We start from the raw sequence: 26,307 nt of genomic DNA on the forward strand, positions 1-26,307 counted from the left end.
ATTATTCAATGATGGGACAATAAAAAAACAGAAAAAAGAACCCAAGGGAAAAGCTGGTTATGCAGTCCAATTGTAGATGAGAGGCTCATGTGAGACGTTCTACCATAAACAGCTTTAAGGGTTCAGACAGCCAAAGGAGTTCTATCTGGGGTTCCGCATTTACAGACCACGCTTCATACCAAATGGCCAGGCAGACCGAGTGCTCTCCTGCATACGAATCACATGCATGCCTAGTACCGAAGAGACTGTGGCTACTCTGAACTTGCAGGCCATCTGGGCAAAAGGCAAGAAGCAGCAGTAGCATCTCCACGTGGGCACAGCAAGACAGGAAGCCACGAGGCACTTGAGGGAAAAGATCTCTGAAGCAAAGAGGTGTTAATAATGCCGACAGTAGGCAGAGAATTTAAACAAAACAAAACCCCCTCTGCAGATGCAAAATCTACCTAGTAAGACTTCTGAAACTTTAGCTCCCAGATTACTGATGATCACCCATGGCTGTTTAATGCTGCTCATAATTTTTAGGTATATTGACATTTTTCCCATAAGATAAAAAATCTGGCTAAAGAAGATTATCTACTTCTTTATCTGTTCATAAAGAACGAAATTGCCATAAGTTATCTATCTATCTATCTATCTATCTATCTATCTATCTATCTATCTATCTGGTATGTTCTGCTGAATTCAAGCAGTCAAATATCCCGCAACAAGTTTCATAAATATACCTAAGGTAAATGAGAAATCAGTCTGTATGAGAAGCATAATGCAATCTAAATATAACGTAACTTGTTTTGTCACCTAGTTAAAATGTTCTTTGGACAACAGTATGCTTATTGGTTGAGGGCACCCAGTCAGCGCTTTTCAATTTGAAGAACCAGTTTTGCGCGTTAGCACAGAACCTAGTTCCAGATTCTCTTTGTATCTCTAAGGCCCCAAAGCAGGATGGACCGTCAACAGGAAAGCATGTTTTCCAGCATGGTCAGGGATGAAGCATCCTGTGAAAGACACTCAGAACTAAAAGCTGAGGATGTGACACCCACCATCCTACATACTTCCTTGCCTTCATATCCATATTAGGCATGACTCGATATGTTGTTAACTTAGAATCATTACACTATCCTGGGCCGCAACTTGAGTTTTAAAGGATGTTCCCATAACACTGTTATTTACCGGGACTCAGGAAGTTATAGTATTCTCATTGGGAAAAGGAGATCTCATTTCTAGACCTACACTAAATAGCTATGTGACCTTGGGTACCTTTTTTGGGCTACAAGCTTCTCATCAGAAGTGCTCTGAGTTGGTTTTTAACATTTTTCTTTTTAATCACTGGGATCCTTTCTACAAATAAAGCCCAATAAAAGATAAAGCCAGAGCTGCTACAGCTAAAGAGGTTCCAAGCTTCACCTACTATTGCCATCACTGGCGAGTTCCAGGGAGCACTGTCTTTTCATATGTGTCCTTCCTTGGAGCCATTACTGTTCTTTCCCGGTCCTGGCTTTTCCCCTTTTTCTGGGTCAGTAGCTACTCTACAGTGCTAAGGATTGCTTGATGTTGGAGAACTGCATAACTGAGGAAACTATTCTTAGAAACTGGATTGATGAGTCAGTCCCCACCACTCAATAACGGCTCTCCTGGCTTATTCATCTGGTGCCATTTCATGTAGTTAACTTGTTTAATCCCATATGACAACCAATAGACAGCTGTTTAGGTGAAGGGACATTTGACACTGTGGGGCATTCAGTATATATGCATCTGTTCAAGCCCTGAAGGGGGAAAGAATCAAGCCTTCCACAATGGTATTTGTTGTACTACAGGGCCAACATTCAGACCCTGGAAGAGAACGAAGGAAAATTATATATTTTTTTTGCTGACTATATTAATGTAACAGAACCTAGTAAAAATTGAGGTTAAACTGAAAAAGAACTACAAAATAACTACTTACCTATATCAGATAGATTTGATTGATCATCAAAGCCACCTAGGTACACTTAAAAAAAAAAAGCCATACTCCCAGGCTCCACCCTGGAAGTACTGAAACAAAATCTTTCGAGGTGGGATTACAGGCAGATTTTGATGATCACTTGGGGTTGGGAACCACTGTTCTAGACACTGAAATGATAAATGCCATACCAATACACAGATGTTTAAGTTTTTAAGCTACCTTCCATCTCTAAAACAAAAGCTGATGTTTTGTTGATAGCGAGTAGCTGAAAGCTAATAAGCTTTTAAACCTGTAACATAGAAAAAATGGACTTTTTTTTAAAAGTTTATTTATTTGAGAGAGAGAGAAAGAGAGAGAGAGAGAGCGCAAGCAGGGGAGGGGCAGAGAGAATCCCAAGCAACCTCTGCGCTGTGAGCATAGAGCCCGATGTGGGGCTCAAACTCATGAAACTGTGAGATCAAGACCTGAGCGGAAAGAGAGTCAGAAGCCTAACAGACTGAGCCGCCCAGGTGCCCCCCACCACCCCGCAAATGGACTTTTAACAGATGTTTACACAGCTTAAAGTTTAGTTAAAGTAATCTGAAGCACAGTGAAAGCCGACAAAGTATGGACATGCCAGCTTTCTTTTTTAGGAATTCTGTAGAGAGACATCTCCGAAGGACATGGCAGCAAACACGGTTGGGTACCAACTCAGTCCCAATCAGCATACTGGAATTACTCAGGTAGAAGCTTGAGGTTCACACTGAAGGACCTCTGGGAATGCAGGTCACAACAGGTCAACCCCCTTCTAGCGTGGGACCTACTTCAAAAATTGATTAGTTGAAGAAGGCCTAATTAAGTTCATAGCAAAATCTCTGGGCCTATCAAGAATCTGAACATAGCCCTGGCATAGGCTTTTCTTTGGGGTATGAGGGTACAGGTGGGACACATCAAAGCCTCTGGGCATGAATGTTTTTGTAAGTGAGGCCCCTCATTAGTTCCGACGATGACAGGAACTATTACAGTCAGCATCAGCTGCGGTTCCTGGAGTGTATCCAGCGAAAAGCTTTTCGTTCCCCTAATTCATATTTTTCAAGCCAAGAAAGAGTATACAGTTGGCTCTTTAACAACATAAGTTTGAACTGTGTGGATCCACTCACAGGCAGATTTTTTTAAACTTTTTTTTTTTTTTAATTTTTTTTTCCAACGTTTATTTATTTTTGGGGGGACAGAGAGAGACAGAGCATGAACGGGGGAGGGGCAGAGAGAGAGGGAGACACAGAATCGGAAGCAGGCTCCAGGCTCTCAGCCATCAGCCCAGAGCCTGACGTGGGGCTCGAACTCATCGACCGCGAGATCGTAACCTGAGCCGAAGTCGGACGCTTAACCGACTGCGCCACCCAGGCGCCCCCAGATTTTTTTGATAAACATAGTAGAGTACTATAAATGCATTTTGTCAATAACATTTCCTTTTCTCTAGTTCATCGTAAGATTACAGTATTTACTACATATAAAATATGTGTTAACAGTTTATGTTATTGGTAAGGCTTGTAGTTAAGTTTTGGGGGAATTGAAAGTTATACTTGGATTTTGGCTACATGACAGCTGGTGCCCCTAACCCCCACGTTGTTCAAGGGTCAACTGTACACGTTTGTAGGGGTTCTGCTAATCTTTGCCAAGTGAGATACACTGTAATTCTTCATTTTCCTATTAAGGCCCAGCTGAGCCGGGTGGGCATGACTTTGCCTTCCTGAGACAACACGGTGAGAAGAGCACTTGAATTAGAGAGGCCCGGTTCTCATCCTGGCTCCATCACTTACTGGTCTGGAACTTTACAAGACAACCTCCCTAAGTTTCAATTTTCTCATTCACAAAGGGGTTGTGGGAAGAAGAAATGAGATATACTAGTGACCACATGCAGAACAGCCAGCATTCAGGAATCTCTGTTTCACCCCAGGATCTCTCCCCCATCACATGTTCTCTCATCTTGCCCCACCTTGTAATTCTTCTCTGTTCTATTCTGGGTGTTAGTTTTAAAGATCTCAAATGGCAATGGAACACTACTTGGCAATGAGAAAGAATGAAATATGGCCTTTTGTAGCAACGTGGATGGAACTGAAGAGTGTGATGCTAAGTGAAATAAGTCATACAGAGAAAGAGAGATACCATATGTTTTTACTCTTATGTGGATCCTGAGAAACTTAACAGAAGACCATGGGGGAGGGGAAGGGGGAAAAAAAGTTACAGAGAGGGAAGAAGGCAAACCATAAGAGACTCTTAAAAACTGAGAATAAACTGAGGGTTGGTGGGGGGTGGGAGGGAGGGGAAAGTGGGTGATGGGCATTGAGGTGTTGTCTGGAAACCAATCTGACAATGAATTTCATATTAATAAATAAATAAATAAATAAATAAATATCTCAAATGGACAGTAAGACATGATTAACCGCCCACAAGAGTCTGTACAGTCTTGGTTTTCCTACTGTGCCTGGCACCGTTTTTCATGAAGATTAGTTGTTTAAATGACTGATTACCAATCTCCTTTTCTCCACAAGTGACCTTGATTTGGCTACTGTTTAAGGTATCTGAATGTCAGAGAAGAGTTAACTCTGGAGACATAACAGACCGGTCCGTTTCACTGCAAACTTACCAATACCCATGATAGAGGGATCACATCCAGACGCAAAATAGCCCACAATTCTTGCGAGTGGTGTGAAGTTATGTTTTTTAACGGCATCTTCACTAGCTATGATAACAGCTCCAGCACCATCGGATATCCCCTTGGAAACAAAAACAGAAGATTAATTAGAGGGCAAGAGGATCCAGTTAATTATGATCTGAACTAACGGGGTAATGTTAGGATGATGGTAATACAGAGGAAGCAGCGCCACAATTTGGGGGATAGCAAGTAGTGCCCGCAGTGCTCGGGTGGGCCGGAGACTGACTCGGGCACAGAATGCCACTTCACCGACGGAAAACAGGAAACGGTGGCAAGAGGAGCTTATATCCAGAAGTGGGGAGAGGTAAGAAATCTGATGAGCTGTATGCATCAGGGAAAAAACAAAACAAAACAAAACAGGAACACAGGTAGATTTCCTTCCAGATTCCTCAGATAATAGTCTGAAAGAACCAAGAAATTGGAAGAGTATTATATGAGAGCACCTAGTTAAAATATTTTGGTTTGGACCATGAAAACCCCAATTAGCAGAATATGAACACTACTAATTTTTTTTTTCAAATTTTTAAAGTTTTTTTATTTTGAGAGAGCTAGCGGGGGGAGGGGTGGGGGGGGAGGGAGGGAGGGAGAGAGAGAGAGAGAGAGAGAGAGAGAGAGAGAGAGAGAGAGAGAGAATCCCAAGAAGGCTCCTCGCTGACAGCACAGAGACTGACGTGGGGCTTGAACTCACAAACTGTGAGATCATGACCTGAGCCGAAACCATGAGTCAGACGATTAACCGACTAAGCCACCCAGGTGCCCCTATGAACACTACTAATTTAAGCTAAATTACTAAAGACTAGTATGAAAAGTATCTAAAAGACACCTCACGATTACTCTGCACTGAACACAATAAGAAGAGTTCGAGAGTTCAAGGTATGTGCCACCTACCGACGCATTTCCTGCAGTAACGGTTCCTTCCTTCTTGAATACTGGAGGCAGTTTATTTAACTGCTCCAGGGTTGTTTGGGGCCGCGCGTGCTCATCTACCTGCATCATCTGTTTCCCCTTCTTAGTCTTCACCTCAATTGGTACCATCTCATTATTAAAGTAGCCAGCATCATTAGCTGAAATAGGAGACCATCATAAGAATGGGAAAAAAAAAGATGATATAAGAAATGAAATCAAACACATCCTTCAATGTAACTTCTGGTCTCCCCTTTCCCCACAGCCCTACTTTAAAATAAGCCTTTACTACATGTACAACTGACCTTGCCTGTCGGAGGATTTAATGTACTGCCATGAATCTATACAAATGCATTCTGCATCTTTTTTACCTTATAATTTTTGACCTTTTTTACTACAATTTTTTTTTACAAGGTACTGCTAGATTATTAGCTGTCCTGGTCTGTTAGCTACAGGTATAATAGCACTAAGTAAATTTAAGTCTTATTTAAACTTCTCTGAGTTGAGAAGTAATTTAAAAGGTACCAAGTTGTACAACAATAATTATTGTACACTTAAAAATATGCTAAGAGGGTAGATCTTACGTTAAGTGTTTAGCACAGGAAGAAAAAAGAAGTGGTCTCTAAAAGAAGTGAGCCAAGAAACCTGTAACCGAAATGTAGTGACAAGCAACCTGAAGAAACGATATGAGCTATTACTGACCCAGTTCCAAGTGTAACAGCTTACCTACTTCCATCTCCACTGACTCGAATGGACTACAGTAATCTGACGCGTCAGAAATAAGGATAAGCAGGGAGTGATACCACCTTAAGTGTGAAATCACTTTATAGCAGGCTAAAACACTTCCCATATTTGGATTTCACAACTCTATTAGGGAAAAAAGGGAAGGCAAACATTTTTTATCTCCACTGTACAGACGCTCAGTGAGTACATGACTGAGGTCAGATAACTTCTATGTGGCCAAGGCAGAGAGAGAACTGATGACTCTTGACCTCTGCACCAACACCTTCGCACTTTAAACGTGTCACCGAAAAACACAGAGAATGAACTGGCTGGCATCAGCTCCAGCCCACTCCTCCCGCTGAAATGCTAAGATGGACTTCATGCTCACTAAGTACGTAACATCCCTAAATAAGAGTTTCTGCTCGTCTGTAACAGTTTATTTCAAAAACTTTCTTCAGGAGACTCACAAGCTTCTTCAACTCACCATCCTTATGAAACGCTGCTGGCGGGGTACCCGCTTCGGGCTGGCCTGGCAGCAGCGTGGAATGTTATACCAAGGACGCTGTAGCTCTGGCTGTGGGGTAGTGTGCTATGTCTTCCAGTTGGGTGCAGTGATGCTCAATTAGGAACGGGAGGAGGAAGGCACAAAAGGATGCCCAGTGGGTCCTTTCCAAACATTATCGTCCCCTCCCTGTGAGTAGGATATGCCTCACAGAGGAAAACATCCTCTGTCCCGGCAGCCCCTGTGACCCTTCATCTCTCACAGTGTATCAGAGCCCTCAGCGTTCTACTAACAACAGAACCAGTTCAGGGCAAAATGTGAGCGTCTAGATAAGGTCAGTTAACAAGGCCACTTTTAAGGAGTATTACTGTATTGCAAAAGAGAAATTTCTGGTTAATTTTGCAATCATTAATAGAATGCCTGACCATCTAAAAACAAAAGAATGAAGGAAAAATGTGATTTTCAAGAGGTGTAATTAAAAAAACGTTTTTTAATGTCTCTCATTTTTGAGAGACAGAGAGAGTCAGAGTATGAGTGGGGGAGGGGCAGAGAGAGAGGGAGACAGAACCCAAAGCAGGCTCCAGGCTCAGAGCTGTCAGCACGGAGCCTGACGCGGGGCTCGAACTCATGGTCCACGAGATCATGACCTGAGTCAAAGTCGGACGCTTTACCAACTGAGCCGCCCAGGCGCCCATCTAAAGGTGTAATTTAAAACAAATATTATATGACCATTATTGTCTGAAATGAAAGAAATCTCTTCTATTTTTTTTTTTTTTACGTTGACGTACAACTGACATGTAACGTTATATTAGTTTCAGGTGTACAACAGAATGACTCAACGTTCATATATACAGTGTGGCAAAACGAGCACCATGATAAGTCTAGTTAACATCTGTCCCCATACAGAGCTACAACAACTTTTTCTTGTAATGACAACTTTTAAGATCTACTCTCTTAGCAACTTCAAATATGCAATACAGTATCGTTAACTATGGTCACGATGCTGCACATTACATACCCACGACTTATTTGACAACCTTTATTTTATGACTTCTTTTATTTTATAACCTTTGATGCACTTTACCCATTTCACCCACACCCATAGTTTTGTATAGATATTTATAATATCCAATTTCACTGACCAGCTTTCCACCTCTGCTGGGACTGCAGGGCGTATTTGTCACAGTCTTCTCTGCTTATGTTGTATTTCACAGCGAGATTCTCTGCAGTAATTGCCATGGGGAGTTGGATATGCTGATCTGTTAATCCTGACCACAAAATATCTTCCAGCTATTAAAAAGACATGCATAATAAAATGATTTGTTAAAGCATATCTTTTGAAAGTAATATGCTATAATGTCTTTACATTTAAATAATTAATAAGAGGAAAGTAAAATTACATTTCCTGACAGCATTTACTCCTATACATATTTGGTTCTGCGACATTTTAAAAAACACCCAATGTCATTATAAAATGCACACATTTCCCCCTCTCTCTAAACGTGGGGCACTAAAGAGAGGCAACGGTGCTAAATGTACAGGGAGACAACACAGGAAGTCAACCTACAAGCAAAAATTACACCCTCAGGGCCACATTTGGAAGAAACCTAACACTGAGTTCTCATGCAATGTTGCCCTGTAGCCACCTTTGTGAAGCATGATTGTGAGCTCTGTAGACAAGCCTGCACGTGTCTGTGCCCTTTTCAACCTGTGCCTTCGATGACAGGGACAGCTTGTTCTATCAGTCACTGTGAAGTTGAAGAGACCTGGGACACGTAGGTTCTTGAGGAACAGAAAAAGTCGTTACTTATTATCCAGTTAGTTGGTCTCTGGTAAGCATGCTCTTCTGTTTCTTCTAGATGGCCTCAGCGCCTTTGAGTCACCGACCTTTCTGAAGGCTGTCTCAAATATACTTCGTCTAAAATACTATCTCATATTTCCTAAGTCTTATCCCTTCCAACTTTCAAAGAGACCAGGTGAGGAACTGGCCTGAAGAGTGTAAATCTGTCATTACTGTTGGAAAATGCTAACAATATAGAATGTCACATGGGAGGGACAGCACACGATCATTCCTTATCAGCACTGTCATTCCCACGCCATAGCTCTCAAAGATGTGAAGATCAGTTTTTGTCTGATTTAGGACAATATAATCTGTATTCAAAGAGAATGTTTAAAAAAAAACAACAACAAAGAGAACGTTTTCTGTGATGAAGTATCTATTCATTGGAGATTGCTTCAGAAATAAAACTTCCATAAATCACAGTAAAGATTTAATTACTGGGTTTCCCAATTATTCATGAGAAATTAATCAATTCAAGCTCTATCTTTTTGATCTGCCTCTTCCCTTCCTCCATTCTCCAAGTATTAATTCCACTACCAGAGGTGTGGGGAGATAAAGTCCATGTGGTTTTTTTTTTTTTTAATGTGGGTTAAAATGTCAAAACTAAAAACCAAACTGGGCTTTTGAAATAGTTTACAAATTTCAAATCATTCGCATCTTGTCAATCCCCTATTAAGTAAATTGGTTTCAAAATTTGTTTTCTCTCTCCCAACATGGTGTTATTAAAATTATTAGTGTAATGGCATGACAAAAAATTTTTAAACACTTTAATGGTTCCAACCTTGAGATCTGATCCCAACTTGGTTCCAAAACGTGCGTTTCTGACACAGTAGGGAGCCTGGCTCATGCTTTCAGTTCCTCCGCACAAGACAACTTCAGCATCCTTCACACAAATTTCCTATTTGAAAACAAATGAGCAACAAACAAAACCTTATATTGTGGCAGGAGTATGTATCAAGCAGTAAACTCCCAGTAAATCTAATGAGTTATGAATCCCAGTGTACCGTGCCTCAAAAGGAAATACTTGTAACTTGTAAGGCAAATGCTACAGCACCTATTCCCAAGACACAAGGGCAGAAAAAATTAACAGACTTCAACTGTTTGTACACAAGTGACAAATTCTACCTCTGTTTTGGCAAGGAATGGTAATTCTGAACCCAATATAAATCTTGAAAATCAGCAGAGATATTAATGCCTGGCATAACACAGATTGTAAGCCAATGATCAAGAACAAATCCTTTAAAAAGACAAATGTAGGGGCGCCGGGTGGCTCACTCGGTAAGTGTCCGACTTCAGCTCAGGTCATGATCTCACACTTCGTGGGTTCGAGCCCTGCATCAGCCTCTGTGCTGACAGCTCAGAGCCTGGAGCCTGCTTCCGATTCTGTCTCTCCCTCTCTCTCTGCCCCTCCCCCACTCATGCTCTGTCTCTGTCTCAAAAATAAATAAACATTAAAAAAAATTATTTTAAGACAGAAGTAGAATTTATCCTTATATTAATGGATGAGTCTGAAGCAGACCACAGATTTACAAGGAACAGGTTAACTGAGGGGGCTCATAAAAAGAAACCCATTTCATTCTTCTAGCTTTCCACTATTTGCATTTCTTAGAAAAGAAGCAAATAACAAGCTTCCATAGAGCCCAGTTTTCACAGTGACTGCTAGGAAAATCAGGATCACTGTTTCAGCTATATCATTATAGAAAGAAATTAACTTGAAAACAATTTATTCATTACAATATGTCTGTGTCTTTCATTCTGTAAAAATATGAAGACATGGGCAAATAAAATTGCATTTCACTATATCCCTTTTCCCTTGTGCTCAAAGGAACAAATGCATTTGCCCAACTATCCCTTAAAAAGGAATATATTTATTTTCTTTTTTTAATTTAAATTTTAGTTAACATACAGTGCAATATTGGCTTCAGGAGAATTCAGTGATTCATCACTAACATTCAACACCCAGTGCTCATCACAACAAGTGCCCTCCTTAGTAGCCATCACCCATCCAGCCCATCCCCCACCCACCTCCCTCCATCAACCCTCAGTTTGTTCTCTATCATTTACAGTCTCTTGTGGTTTGTTTCCCTCTCTCCTCCCAACTCCCCTCCACCACTTTCCATATGTTTATCTGTTTTGTTTCCTAAATTTCACACGAGTGAAATCATACAGTATTTGTCTTTTTCTGATTGACATATTACACTTAACATAATACATTCTAGCTCCATCCATGTCATTGCAAATGGCAAGATTTCATTCTTTCTGATGGCCAAGTAATATATATATACACCACATCTTCTTTATCCATTCATCAGTGGATGGACATTTGGGTTCTCTCCATTGTTTGCCTATTGATAAACATTGGGGTACATGTAACCCTTTGAATCTGTATTTTTGTATGCTTTGGGCAAATAATAGTGCAATTGCTAGATCATAGGGTAGTTCTATTTTTAGTTTTTTGAGGAACCTCCATACTGTTCTCCAGAGTGGTTACACCAGTTTGCATTCCTACTGTCAGTGCAAGAGGGTTCCCCTTTCTCTATGTCTTCACCAACATCTATTGTTTCTTGTGTTGTTAATTTTAGCCATTCTGACAGATGTGAGATGGTATCTCCTCATGGTTTGGATTTGTACTTCCCTGATGATGAGGGAGGTTGAGCATCTTTTCATGTGTCTATTAGTCATCTGGATATCTTCTTTGGAAAAATGTCTATTCATGTCTTCTGCCAATTTTTTTTCTTTTTTAAGTTTATTTGCTTGGGGGAGTGGGGGAGGGGCAGAGAGAGAGAGAGAATCCTAAACAGGCTCCACACAGCCAGTGCACAGCCCAACTCAGGACTCAATCCCATGAACTGTGAGATCATGACCCGAGCCAGATGCCTAACCAACTGAGCTGCCCAAGCATCTCCTGCCCATTTCTTACCGGGGTTATTTGTTTTCTGGGTGTTGAGTTTGACAAGTTCTTCATAGATTTTGGATACTAAACTTTTATCAGATGTCATTTGTAAGTATCTTCTCCCATTCCATATGCTGCCTTTTAGTTTTGGTTGTTTCCTTCGCTGTGCAGAGCTTTTTAGCTTGATGAAGTCCCAATAGTTCACATTGGCTTTTGTTTCCTTTGCCTTCAGCAATACATCTAATAAGAAGCTGCTCCAGCCAAGTTCAAAGAGGTTATGGCCTATGTTCTCCTCTAGGATTTTGATAGTTTCCCGTCTCGCATTTAGGTCTTTCATCCATTTTGAATTTATTTTTGTATGTGGTGTAAGCAAATGGTCCAGTTTCATTCCTCCGCATGTCCCCATCCAGTTTTACCAACACCACCATTTGTTGAAGAGACTGTCTTTTTTCCATTGGATATTCTTTCCTTTTTTGGTTTAGATTAGTTGACCATATAGTTGTGGCCATTTCTGGGTCTTCTATTCCATTCCAATGATCTTTGTATCTGTTTTTGTGCCAATACCATACTGTCTTTTGTGCCAATACCATTATAGTTTTGTAATATAGCTTGAAATCTGGAATTGTGATATCTCCAGTTTTGTTTTTCTTTTTCAGGATTGCTTTTGCTATTCAGCGTCTTTTGTGGTTCCATACAAATTTTAGGATGGTTTTTTTCCAGCTCTGCAAAAAATGCTGGTGGTATTTTGAATAGGGATTGCATAAATGTGTAGACTGCTTTGGGTAGTATGGACACTTTAACAATGTTTATTCTTCCAATCCATGAGCATGGGATGCTTTTCCATTTCTTTGTGTGCTCTTCAGTTTCTTGCATAAGCATTCTATAGTTTTCAGACCTTTTACTTCTTTAGTTAGGTTTATCCCTCGGTAGCTTATTGTTTTTGGTGCAACTACAAATGGGATCAATTCCATGGTTTCTTTGTCTGCTGTTATTGGTGTATAGAAATGCAACAGATTTCTGTACATTGATTTTATATCCTGTGATTTTGCCAAATTCATGTATTAGTTCTAGCAATTTTTTGCTGGAGTCTTTTGGGTGTTCGACACAGAGTATCATGTCATCTGCAAACAGTGAAAGTTTGACTTCTTCCTTGATGATTTGTATGCCCTTTATTTCTTTTTGTTGTCTGATTGCTGAGGGTAAGACTTCCAGTACTATATTAAATAGTGATGGTGAGAACAGATATCCTTGTCTTGCTCCTGACTGTAGGGGAAAGGCTCTTTGCATTTCCCCATTGAGGATATTAGCTGTGGGTCTTTTGGATATGGCCTTTATGATGTTGAGGTATGTTCCATTTATCCCTACTTTGTTGAGGGCTGTTATCAAGAATGGATGCTGTATTTGGTCAAATGCTTTTTCTAAATCTATTGACAGGGTGATACGATTCTTATCCTTTCTTTTATTAATGTGGTATACCACATTGATTAATTTGTGAATATTGAACCAGCACTGCAGCCCAGGAATAAATCCCACTTGATCATGGTGAGTAATTCTTTTAATGTACTATTGATTTTGGTTTGCTAATATCTTCTTGAGAATTTGTGCATCCATGTTCATTAGGGATATTGGTCTATCAATCTCCTTTCTAGTGGGGTCTTTGGAATCAAGGTAATGCTGGCTTTGTAGAATGAGTTTGAAAGTTTTCCTTCTATTTCTACTTTTTGGAGCAGTTTGAGAAGAACAGGTATTGACCCTTCTTTAAGTCTCTGGTGGAATCCCCTTGGGAAGCCATCTGGCCCAGGACTTTTGTTTGTTGGAAAATTTTTGATTACTGATTCAATTTCTTTATTGGTTATGGGTGTATTCAAATTTTCTATTTCTTCCTATTTCAGTTTTGAAGGTTTGTGAGTTTCTAGGAACTTGTCCATTTCTTCTAGATTGCTTCCATTTCCTCCAGTCTGTTGGCATATAATTTTTCATACTATTCTCTTACAATGGTTTATATTTCTGTGGTGTTGGTTGTGACCTTTCCACTTTCATTTGTGATTTTATCTATTTGAGTCCTTTCTCTTTTCTTTTTCATAAATCTGGTTAGGGACTTATCAATTTTGTTAATTCTTTCAAAGAACCAGCTCCCGGTTTCATTGATCTGTTCTACTGTATTTTTTGTTTGTTTGTTTCTGTATTGCTTATTTCTCTTCTAATCTTTATTATTTTCCTTCTCCCTTTAGGCTTTATTTGCTGTTACTTTTCTTAATTTGAAAAAAATTTTTTTAATATTTATTTATTTTTTAGAGAGAGTGTCAGCGGGGAAGGGCCAGACAAAGAGGGAGAAATAGAACCTGAAGCAGGCTCCAGACTGTGAGTTGTTAGCACAGAGCCCAATGCGAGGCCCGAATCCACAAATGGTGAGATCATGACCTGAGCTGAAGTCAGACACTCAACTAACTGAGCCACCCAGGCACCCTCTGCTATCCCTTTTCTAGCTCGTTTAGGTGTAAGGTTAGGTTGTGTATTTGGGACATTTCTTGCTTCTTGACAAAGGCCTGAATTCCAATAAACTTGCCTCTTAGGACTGCCTTTTTGCATCCCAAAGGTTTTGGGCTGTTGTGTTTTCATTTTCATTTGCCTCCATGTATTTTTAAATTTCTTCTTTAATTTTCTGCTTAACCCATTCATTCTTTAGTAGGATGTTCTTTAACCCCCATGTATTTAGGGCTTTCCAAATTTTTTCTTGTGGTTGACTTCAAGTTTCATAGTGTTGGGATCCGAAAATATGCATGGTATGGTCTTGATCTTTTTGTACTTGCTAAGGGCTGATTTGTGACCCAGTATGTGACCTATTCTGAAAAATGTTCCATGTGCACTTAAGAAGAATGTGAATTTTGCTGCTTTAGGATGAAAAGTTCTGAATATATCTTTTAAGTCCATCCGGTCCAGTGTGTCATTCAAAGCCATTGTTTCCTGGTTGATTTTCTGCTTAGATGATCTGTCCATTGTCGTAAGTAGGGTGTTAAAGTCCCCTACTATTAGGGTATTATTATCAATGAGTTTCTTTATGTTTGTTATTAATTGACTTATACAGTTGGATGTCTCCAAGTTGAAGGCATAAATATTTACAGTTGTTAGATCTTTTTGAGGGATAGACCCCTTAATGATGATAATAATGCCCTTCTTCATTTCTTATTACAGTCTTTGTTTTAAAATTTAGTTTGTCTTTGGGGCACGTGGGTGGCTCAGTCGGTTAAGTGTCCAACTTCAGCTCAGGTCATGATCTCATGGTTTGTAAGTGCAAGTCCTGCGTGAGTTCCTCTGTCCCCCTCTCTTTCTGCCTCTCTCTGCCTTTTTTTTGAGAGAAAGCTCATGCTTTCTCTCAAAAACAATCATTTGTAAATGAATGGAGTGAATGAATAAGTAAGACCTAGTTTGTCTGATGTAAGTATGAAGTATGGCTACTCTGGCTTTCTTTTGATCTCCATTAGCCTAATAGATTGTTCTCTATCCCCTCACTTTCAATCTGCAGGTGTCTTTAGGTCTAAAATGAGTCTACTGTAGGCATCATACAGATGGATCTTTTTTTTTTTTTTAATCCATTCTGATACTCTATATCTTTTGATTGGAGCATTTAGTCCATTTATATTCAGAGTGATTATTGAAAGATATGTATTTAGTGCCATTGTATTACCTGTAGAGTTGGCGTTTCTGGTGATGTTCCCTGATCCTTTCGTCTTTGTTGCTTTGGTCTCTGGGTTTTTTTCTCCAAAGAGTCCCCCTTAAAATTTCTTGTAGGGCTGCTTTAATGGTCACAAACTAAACTCCTTTAGTTTTTGTCTGGGAAACTCTTTATCTCTCTTTCTAGTCTGAATGACAGCCTTGCTGGATAAAGAGTTCTTGGCTGCATATTTTTCCCATTCAGCGCATTGAATATTTCCTGACACTCCCTTCTGGCCTGCCAACTTCCTGTGGATAGGTCTACTGCTAACCTTACGTGTCAACCCTTGTAGGTTAAGGATTTTTTACCCCTAGCTTCTTTCAGAATTCTCTATTTTTCAAGTTTTGCTATGATATGTCATGGGGCTGAATGTTTTGTTGATTTTGAGGGGAGTTCTCTGTGCCTCAGGGACTTGAATGCCTGTTTCCTTCCCCAGATTAGGGAAGCTTTCAGCTATAATTTGTTCAAATAAACCTTCTGCCACTTTTCCCCACTCCTCTTCTGGGACTCCTATGATAGGGACATTATTTTACTTTGTAGAATCAATGAGTTCCCTAAGTCTACCTTTGTGATCTAACCATTTTCTTTCCCTCTTCTTTTTAGCTTCATTATTTTCCATAATGTTTTCTTTTATATCACCTATTCTCTCCTCTGCTTCCTCAACCCTCATTGTCACTATATCCAGTTTGTTTTGCATGTCAGTTACAACATTTTTGTTTCAGCCTGACTAGTTTTTAGGTCTTCTATCTCTACAGGGAGGCTGTGTACAGTGTCTTCTATGCTTTCTTCAAGCTCCCTGGTAGTCTTACGACTGTTGGTCTAAATTCTTGTTCAGATATATTACTTATATCTGTTTTGAGCAACTCCCTGGCTGTGATTTCTTACTGACCTTTCTTTTGGGGGAAAATTGCTCCATTTTGTCATTCTGGCTAAGTTTCTGTCTTTTGCATGTTTTGAAAGCTTGTTAGTTTCCTGAACTTGAGAGTGATGTTATATTAAAAAGGGGTTGTACACTGTTCAAGGCCTGGACACTTCAGGAGAAACCCTTCCAGAAGTGTTTCTGACGTATGCTGTGTGCACTCTGCTGTTACGTTTTGGCTGCTCTTTCCCACTGGTCGGTCCTCTGCAGAGCTCCTCCTAGGTTGCAGTGGGGAGTGTTTGGACCTTTAACTAGGTATGTTTTGATTTGTTTGTTAAAATAAGCCTGGAAAACAAGAAAAACAAAAGCCTGATTCCAAAAATAAATAAATAAATGAGTGAATGAAAAGGAAAGGAATGAAAAAAAAACAATCAAGACTATAAGCCTCATTCTAAAGAAAAAGAAAAAAAAAACAAAAAAGAAACAAAAATGAAAAAAAAGAAGCTTGATCCAAAAAGAAGAGAAAAATAACAAACGAACAAAGAAAAAACTATAAGCCCAATTCCAAAGAAGAAAATTAAAAAAAAGAAACTTTTAAAAAGAAGAAAATTAAAAAAAAAAAAAAAGTAAGCCTGACCCTGTTTCCACCAGAACTGCAGGTGATGCTCTGAAGCACCGCATGTTCCCTAATCTGGTGCCTGTGGGCTACTGTCTGTGCTGTTCTTCCGGAGGAGACGCCCACTGCGCTGGCTCAGAGTCTGCGCTGCCCCAGTAAACACACAGTTGCAAGGCACAGGGGGGCGGGGTTTGGTGTAAGTGGGTCCCGCCTCCACTGGGGGGCCACCGTGTTTCTCTCCGAAGTCCCCACGTTGGTGTTAAGGGGAAAATGGCATCACCCCAATCTCTCGTCCCCAGACAGGGGATCTCAGAACCTGCTGTTCAGGAAGCCCTTGCAGAAGGGCAAGGGCTGTCAGGGCTCCATGCACCACAGCTTTGGCACGTGGCCGGGATTTAAAACCGGAAATCTTAAAGGACCTGGCACCACGTGGACCCGCTCCCCTCCCCTGGAGTAGAGCCTCTCCACACTGCCTCTGATGTCCTTTGTCCCTGCAAACCAGTCCCATGCCTGCACGGTGCCCGCAATCTATGGTGCAGCACCGCAAAAAGCAGCAACCAAGTTATCTGCCGTCTGTCCCCTTCCTATAAAAGGCCTTCTGCTGGCGCCTGCAGGGGTTTTGTCCTTGGGGAGGCAATATACCCTCCTGCAAATGTACTCCAGGAAGGGGAATGTTCTCAGATCCCCACACCACACTGTGCACTGCAGGGCCCCCTTCCTCCTTCTTCCGAGGAGCGCCGGCCACAGCTCCACTCCAGAGAAAGTCACGCACTTCCAAAACCTCAGAGTTTGAGCTCCACACGCTGTTGGCAAAAAAACCGTGATGCTCAGTACCCCTCGCTCCCCAGTCCTTGGTCCGGAGAGGTTTTTGTCTTGTGTGAATCTGACACCGCACACTCTCAACCCGTTTCTCTCCTTTTTGTCTCTCCATGGAAAGGGCTCCTCCCCATCCATGGTGCTGCCATTTCCCTCTCCCCCAATTCACTTCCATGCACCTCACACCTGCTACACTGTCTCCTTCCAACCGTGCAGATCCTTCTGACAGTGTTCAGATCGGTTTGCTGGGTGTTCCGAGTGATTTGATCACAATACAGTTGTGTTTGAGGGATGAGAAAAACCAATTTTCTCCATCCTAACTCATCTCCCAAAGGAATACATTTATCATCATCCCCTAAATGCTCCAACTCTCTTCCTAGCCTTATAGTCTTTATTCAGTGTTTCAAACTGCCTCACAGGGAACTCTCACAGACCTGGGTTCAAGTTCTGCCTCTATGACTTAGTAACCTTAAAGATCAGTTTCCTTGCCGATAAAATGGGAATATTAATAGTTCTTGCCACAAGGGATGGCTGTGAAGATTGAGATATTCAATGTAAATCTAGCATAGGTCAGGGACATAGGAAGCCCTCGGTCAAAATAACAGGTCATGATTAGCTTTTAAAAAAATTGTGATAAAACATACATAACTTAAAAGTTATCATTGTATGGGAATGCAAGCTGGTGCAGCCACTCTGGACAACAGTATGGAGGTTCCTCAAAAAATTAAAAATAGAACTACCCTACGACCCTGCAATTGCACTACTAGGTGTTTATCCAAGGGGTAAACAGGTGTGCTGTTCGAAGGGACACATGCATCCCCATGTTTATAGTAGCATTATCCACAATAGCCAAAGTATGGAAAGAGCCCAAACGTCCATCGATGGATGAATGGATAAAGAAGATGTGGTATATGTATACAATGGAGTATTACTCGGCAATCAAAAAGAATAAAATCTTGCCATTTGCAACTATGTGGATGGAACTGGAGGGTATTATGCTAAGTGCAATTAGTCAGAGAAAGACAAATATCATACGACTTCACTCATATGAGGACTTTAAGAGACAAAACACATGAACATAAGGAAAGAAAAATAATATAAAAACAGGGAGGGGGACAAAACTGAAGAGATTCATAAATATGGAGAACAAACTGAGGGTTATTGGAGGGGTTGTGGGAGGGGGGATGGGCTAAATGGGTAAGGGGCATTAAGGAATCTACTCCTGAAATCACTGTTGCATTATATGCTAACTAATTTGGATGTAAATTTTAAAAAGTGAAAAATAAAATTTAAAAAAATGTCACCATTATAACCAATTTTAAGTGTATAGTTCATTAAGTACATTCACACTGTTGTGTAATCAACCACCACTCATCTCATGAAATCTTTTCATCTTTGCAAACTGGAACTCAGTACCCATTAAACACTAACTCCTCATTCTCTCCTGCCCCCCAGCCCCAGCGGCCACTGTTTTGCCTTCTGCCTCTATGAATTTGATTACTCATATAAGTGCAATCATACAGTATTTGTCCTTTTGCGAATGGCTTATTCCATTTAGCATGTCTTCAAAGATCTACTAATCACTTTTAAGAAACTATTTTCTTCCTGTGAACTCTTTTCCAAGAAAAATCAAGTATTGACCTCTTCTAATAAGCACCATAAAATAAAAACCTACAGTGTTACAACTGTGGTAGGGCATTTCTTCCAACCGTTTTTAACACAATTTCAGAGAAATAATAAAACGTTGCCCATACCTGACATCCACTCACAATGGACTGGAAACCAGAGCCACAGAGTCTATTAACAGTGAGAGCTGGGGTCTCTTGTGGGACTCCCACACGCAAACCAACATGCCTGGCCATGTATGCAGCATCTGAAGAACTCTGGAACAAAGGAAATGAAAAAGACTTTCCTCTGTAAATCTCAGCATTAAGAAGCAGGACAAAATATATGGAAATGTTGGCAATCTATCAAACATTATAAACTATGGGACTAAGTTTATAATGGTAGGATGCAATGCATATAGATGCAATGCATATAGATATCGTGTATTTCATATAATACGTGTGTTTATTATTTGAATAAAAACTGTAACTTGGTTAGTTGGTTTTTAAACAAAGTATGAGAAACCCTTATATTAAGTCCTCAATACAAGACAGAAATTTATAACAATTGGAGCTGTTTAAAAATAGAATAGGTTATCTCAAAATAGTATGTTCCTTAACACAGAAAGTATCCAAGGCTGTGCTTCTCAACCTTGGCCGCACACTGGAATAACCAGGAAAGCTTTATTAACATACTGATGCTCAAGATCCTAACCAAACCAATTAAACCAGAAAGGCTACAGGCCAGGCATCAGTAGATACTTTTAAAAACATTCAGGGGATTGTAATGAGAAACAGAGGCAGAGACCTGATGATGGAGGAAGGCGAGAGATGAGCAACTGGTCAGAAGAGTAAGAAGTGGGCCTAGACCACTGCTTCCCCTGCTTTAAAATGCTAAAATTTGCTAAAGCAAATTTGCTAAAGCAAATTTGACAAAATGTAAAGAACTGGCCCATCAAAGTAAAGGGAATTTTAGGGTGTTCACTGTATTATTCTTTAAAAAAAAATTTTTTTTATTTATTCGTTCTTGAGAGAGAGAAAAGAATGTGCATGAGCAGGAGAGGGGCAAAGAGAGAGAGGGAGAGAGAGAATCCCAAGCAGGCTCTGCACTGTCAGCACAGAGCCCGATGTGGGGCTCGAACACACAAACCATGAGATCATGACCTGAGTGAAATCAAGAGTGTGATGTTTAACCAGCTGAGCCACCCAGGTGCCCCTCACTGTAGTATTCTTTTATCTTTTGTATAGGTTTGAAAATTTTCACAATAAAATTCAACAAATTCCCACTGACATTTTTTCTTTCTTTTTTTTTGGTAGCGTATTCTCTAAGTGGTCCCACGAAATGACTTTAAGTCCCTTTTGACACCAAGATTTGCTGGGAAGAGCTTAGTACAGGAGAAAAAACATGGAACTAGAAGCCAGGGGATCTGCATTCTAGCCCAGGATTGTTATAGATCACCCCGGCTCAACTCTTTGAAACTTCTTGAAACATAAGGTTTCCTTATGTGTTAAGAGAGGCCTGGAGTTCTATAAAATCTCTAGGGTTTCTTCTGGCTTTTTACATTCCATAAATCTTACTCAGAGCTTACCTTTTTAAAACAAGTTCCTGGGGCGCCTGGGTGGCTCAGTCGGTTAAGCGTCCGACTTCGGCTCAGGTCATGATCTCACGGTCCGTGAGTTCTAGCCCCGCGTTGGGCTCTGTGCTGACAGCTCAGAGCCTGGAGCCTGTTTCGGATTCTGTGTCTCCCTCTCTCTCTGACCCTCCCCCATTCATGCTCTGTCTCTCCCTGTCTCAAAAATAAATAAAATGTTAAAAAAAATTAAAATAAAATAAAATAAATAAAAAAAGTTTCTAATTATTCTTGTTTTATTTTTCAATTGAGGTGTAACTGACATATAATGTTGTATTAGTTTCAAGCGTACAACAAAAGGATTCGATATTTGTAGGTATTGGAAAAATGATCACCGCAGTAAGTCTAGTTGACATCTGTTACCGTACGCAGTTACAAAAATGTTTTTTCTTGTGATGAGGACTGATGTGGGGCTGAGAGTGAACAGGCAAGAAAGAATTCTTGACACGTTTTTGGTACAAAAAGGTGCTTTTATTAAAGCACATGGATAGAACCCGTGGGCAGAAAGAGCTGTACCAGCGTTGTGAGGAGTGACTGATTATATACTTCTAGTTAGTGGAAGTCAGGGATAGCGTAAGACTCTAAGGAATTTGGAAGCAAGGCTTTCAGGACCCTGAGGGGCTAGCTGCTGTTAAGATAAGGTTCTTTACTACTGTCTAGTAAAACATTAGTCTTGAGACCCTTTAGATGGATATCACTGGGCCACAAGTTTGAAAGATGATTGCTAACATATATCTTGGGGGGAGGGTGTTTACAGTTATCAGAGGAAAGTAACACTTAAGAGCACAGCTATAGTGGTAAAACATGAAAGGAAGTCCTTGAAGGAGTTGTAGGAGTGTTATAATCTGTAGGCCTCAGGAATTCTGCCTGAGACTAGGAGCGGCAGCAAAATTGGCCTTTGTTCGTTTTTCTCCCATCAAGGACTTTTAATATTTACTCTCTTAGCAACTTTCAAATATGCAGTACAGTATTATTAACTATAGTCATCATGCTGTTCATTATATCCTCAAGACTTACTTATTTTATAGCTGGAAGTTTATTTATACCTTTTGACCTCCGGAACTCATTTAATTATTCCTTATTATAAAGCTATTTTCATATATTACGATTTCTTAGAACACAATACATTAGTACCTTTACTACCTCTCAAAACACATATGGAGAAGTTCAAAATACAGTCGATTCTCATTATTCATAGATTCCACACTTGCAAATTCACCTAATTGTTAAAATGTATTTGTAACCCCCAAATCAATACCTGTGGCACTTTTGTGGTTATTTCCAGACATGTACAGGGTGGAGGAAAATTGTAGTTGTCTAATGTGATACACACTTTCCCAGCTGAGGATGAACAAGGGGACACTTGGCCTTCTTGTCTTAGCTCTCATGTTATAAACAGATGTCCTTTCTGCAGTCTACTTAGTGCCAAGGGTTTTGTGTGTGTGTGTGTGTGTGTGTGTGTGTGTGTGTGTGTGTGTTTGCATTTTTGTGGCTTCTGTTGGTGATTGTGCTATTCAAAATAACCCCAAGCAGAGTGCTGAAATGCTGTCTAGTGTGCCTAAGTAGAAGACAGCAGGGAAAAAATACGTGTTAGAGAAACTTCAACCAGGCATTAGTTATAGCGCTGCTGGCCAAGAGTTTCATGTTAATGAAGTCATAACATACATTAAGATCAACAGAATAATGAATAATGGACAAGCAAAATGCAGTATTCCATACAATGGAATAGTATTCTGCCACAAAAATGAAGTCTTCTATCCTCCACTGCAAACAAAACCCGTTCTGGGTAGAAGCAAAATCTCGAGTCATGGCTCTAGAGCTGGGGGTGGAAATAACTGCACACCTGTTTCTGAGCCTTAACCCCACCCTAAGAGCTGAGCACTTGGTGAAGGGGGCCATAGCAGCCTCCAGTCTTCTCAGCCTGCCTCTCCTGTATGGAACAACCACTTTCTGAGCCAGCAGAACAGCGACAGAGCCTCAGTACTCTCAGCAGAAATGCATTCCATGTAGCGCTTCTGTCAAACCGATGAAGGCTGGGTAAAAGGAGCCCTCACCTCTTGGCCACACCAGGAAGGAATACACAGCTTTCATTATCTGCAAATGAATGACCTAGTATGTATTCCATAACACAGAAAGATAGAAGGTAGAGGAACTTCTTATTTCCCACAAAAAATACTGACCGAGCTCCTACGATTTAAGAATTCATAGGAGATGTGTTGTGTTGCCTGGGTTTTCTACCCTCCTTAGTCGATACAGAGAGAACCAATTAACTTGAGATGAGTCAAGGAAATGAATCTAATATTTAAGAAGCAATGAAATATAACCCCAATGAGACAGACAGAGAGCTCCCAAATTATATGTGGCTTTGAATTATAAATGCCATTGCTTGTAGAGTCAGAGGATTACTTAAATCATAAATACCTTTAACTATTATTAACTAGTTCACCAGCGAGACATGTTAAAGACATTATTTTTTAATAACATCCGGCAACAAGAATGAACACCTCCCTTCTGCCCTACTAACCTGAAAGACATTGCCTACAACGACACTATCAATGGTCTCCGGTGAGACCTTGCCCGCAGACAAAGCAGCCTTGGCGGCAAATTCAGTCAAGTCAATAGCCGTGAAGTCTTTCAGAAGACCTCCGTAAGCTCCAAAGGCCGTTCGCTTAGCAGCCACGATGAAGACACCTATTGGAATGAGGAGAGATTTGAATAGCCAGTGTCCCTAACATGCTTTATTTAAATAATCACAGTGTGAAACCTTAGTATATAAGGCACCATTTTCAATTAGATAACTGAAAATTTTTGTCGCATAATAATACACAGAACGGGTCACACTCCTGGAAGCAGTCTTAGGGGTTATCAGTTGGAGCAGTACCTACATGCTGGCACCAAGAACTATCTAGTGCGTGCTGGAACATAAATCCACTCTGCATTCTTAGCCTCTGGTGACTTCTGATGCTAGAAACACTTGTTTAAAACTGAAATGTTTCTTTGATGTGCTGAAGTATGTTGCCTAGTCATAGAACCAACGATCTCCACACTAGAAATTCTTTTTGAGGTTTGAGGCCAACCACTCACCCCACAGGAAATTCCTGACAAGAGACAGAAAAAAAAAATTCCTCTGCTAGAAAACTTTCATAGTCCACTGTGTGAACGGACAACCTGAAGTATGATTTTTCCTCATACTGAACTGGCTCCTCTCACCAAGTCTTCAATCCAACAATCTGAGTTCAACCCAAATGCATCCCAAATAGTTTCTAGAATTTATGATGCTTTGAATGTGAACTATACACGCCTTTCCTTTTGGAGCCACAGGATGACTCCATTACAAATTCCAAATCATATTAACTATTATCTTTTACCCTTAGAATAAAGTGGGCAAAAAAGATCACCTTTTACACGGGCATCCCCTCCAGATCTGGAGTTTACTAACCTGTAAAATATCCCGGATCTAAAGACTCCCTCCCTAAGTAGATAAAAAACACGTATTTTCCCTAAGTAAACAAAAAGCATCTTTCCACACTTCTTTATTTGACATTAGTTCTCCCTGCTTTCTTCTAAAGACTTTCTAGTTTGCCAGTAGCCTATTAAAATGCGCTACTTAGAATACAACAAAATTTCCTGCATTTGATCTAACTGCAAAGAAAACGGGAATTATCTATACATGTATTAATGTAAACTAGCACTATAAATTTATGGTATTACTATCAATCCAACCGATGTCCTGGTGCAAAAAAATAAAAACTGTCCTTACCCAAGACACTCTACTGTCACCTCTCCCCTCCAATCTGCTATAGTTACATAAGTCTCTGATGATGTGAAGTGATGCCCACTAGAGTTGGGTGATGCAAAACTGGCACATCCATTATAATAGTTTCATTACACTAACGCTTATTAGGCACCGACACTTTATCACTTTTCGTATACTATCTAATCTTCCCAACAATCCTGCAAGGTAAATATTTCAGAGACGCATACAGGTGGCACTTACTACATGACAGATCTCATGCTTGGCGCTTCGTACACACTAGTATACGTATACACTAGTATACTCCAAAACAATCTGTGCTCACATTTCCACATTTTGCCAAGAAATTATGGGGCTTTTAACAATGGGCTTGTGCCAAGATATTAACCTCGAATTGAGACAATACAAACATTATACCATTCCTGCTATTTAAGTACAATTCTCCTGTTTATATTAGTAGAGATGACATCTTTCCATGGAACAAATTAAACCTACCCTAAAAAAAAACTTCACCTTCTCCTTTCATTGCTACTTTGAGAAACCCACAGTCCAAAAGAATGTTAGGAGTTAGGAGTAACATATGCAACTATAATTTAGAACAGATCCAATGAGTTCTTTACAGATAGAATATTCAGGTATTTACAAGACCATGAATATTAGTTCAGGGTATGACAAATATTTTGTTCTGATAGATTATTCTGTGCCACTATACCTTCCTGAATTTTTGCAAATGTCTTCTAATTCTTGTTACTTAACAGTCTCTATTTTTTTTTTTTTTTGAGAGAGAGAGCTCAAGCAACCCCCAAGTAGGGGAATGGCAGAGGGAGGGAGGGAGGGAGGGAGGGAGGGAGGGAGGGAGGGAGAGAGAGAGAGAGAGAGAGAGAGAGAGAGAGAGAATATCCCAAGCAGGCTCCAAGTGGAGCCCAATGCAAGGCTCAATCTCAGGACAATGAGATCATGACCTGAGCCAAAATCAAGAGTCAGACACTTAACCAAATGAGCCACCCAGGCACCCCTCTACCTATTTTTATACTGATGTTTTATTTCATTTTTCTTCTGCCTTCCCATGTCTTCTTCCTAATTTCATTACAGCCTGTGTGTGGTCATGGCCTAGTATGCTATCTGACCAACTCTCCTGCAGATAACAGTGGCAATACAGAAAAATGACTACCTGAAGGCGTTGGAGAATGAACAAAACTGGGCAGATGTGGAGAAGATATGGAAGAAAGGAACAGTACAGGGTGAGCATTCAATCTGTTTATAGCCTCCGACTTGAAGCCAAGCAGTCCACACTATGTGAATGGCTAGAACTCAGAAACTCACAATCTCACTGGCTTGATGATTCAGAGAACTGAGTTCATGGCCAACCACAGCCACTGGTAAATGAGAATGAATCTGGGAAAGGAGAGGACCACAGGGGGAGCCCAAATCATATACATATAAACTCTGCCTAAATATCTGTCTGACCCCTTAACCACGCATCTATACCTCAGCAATATCTGTCTAACCCCTTAACAATGCATCTATACCTTAGCTAAGGCTAACTGAACTGAGATTTGAGCTATTGCCCTCTACAGGGGAGACAGAGTTTGCTGTCTGAGTTCAGCCAAATCAACTGTCTGCAAAAATAAACAGCCAACCAAACAATCAATAAACCAACACATTTGGAAAGGATATAACAGTATTCAGCCTCTACAATGTTTCATATGCAATGTCCATGCTACAATCCAAAATTACTGCACATATGAAGAAATGAGAAAATATGATTCATTCTCAAGAGAAAAGACAATCAACAGAGACCAACCCCAACATGACCCAAA

The 26,307-nt window shown here is 40.3% G+C and overlaps 1 protein-coding gene across 2 annotated transcripts in view; it reads right to left on the bottom strand.

The window, feature by feature from the left end:
• ACAA2 (acetyl-CoA acyltransferase 2) overlaps positions 1-26,307 on the bottom strand; it is a 34,237-nt gene that overhangs the window by 4,204 nt on the left and 3,726 nt on the right. The window contains exons 2-7 of one of the 2 annotated variants that reach the window (XM_003995181.6): positions 23,258-23,424; positions 19,253-19,381; positions 9,384-9,500; positions 7,905-8,052; positions 5,523-5,698; positions 4,566-4,695 (exon numbers count right to left, since the gene is read on the bottom strand). In XM_003995181.6, coding sequence (XP_003995230.3) covers positions 4,566-4,695; positions 5,523-5,698; positions 7,905-8,052; positions 9,384-9,500; positions 19,253-19,381; positions 23,258-23,424 — 867 coding nt within the window. The remainder of the gene's footprint in view (positions 1-4,565; positions 4,696-5,522; positions 5,699-7,904; positions 8,053-9,383; positions 9,501-19,252; positions 19,382-23,257; positions 23,425-26,307) is intronic. The other variant, XM_045042263.1, reaches the window with a different exon arrangement.

This window comes from Felis catus, chromosome D3 (genome assembly GCF_018350175.1).
Source record: "Felis catus isolate Fca126 chromosome D3, F.catus_Fca126_mat1.0, whole genome shotgun sequence".
NCBI lineage: Eukaryota > Metazoa > Chordata > Mammalia > Carnivora > Felidae > Felis > Felis catus.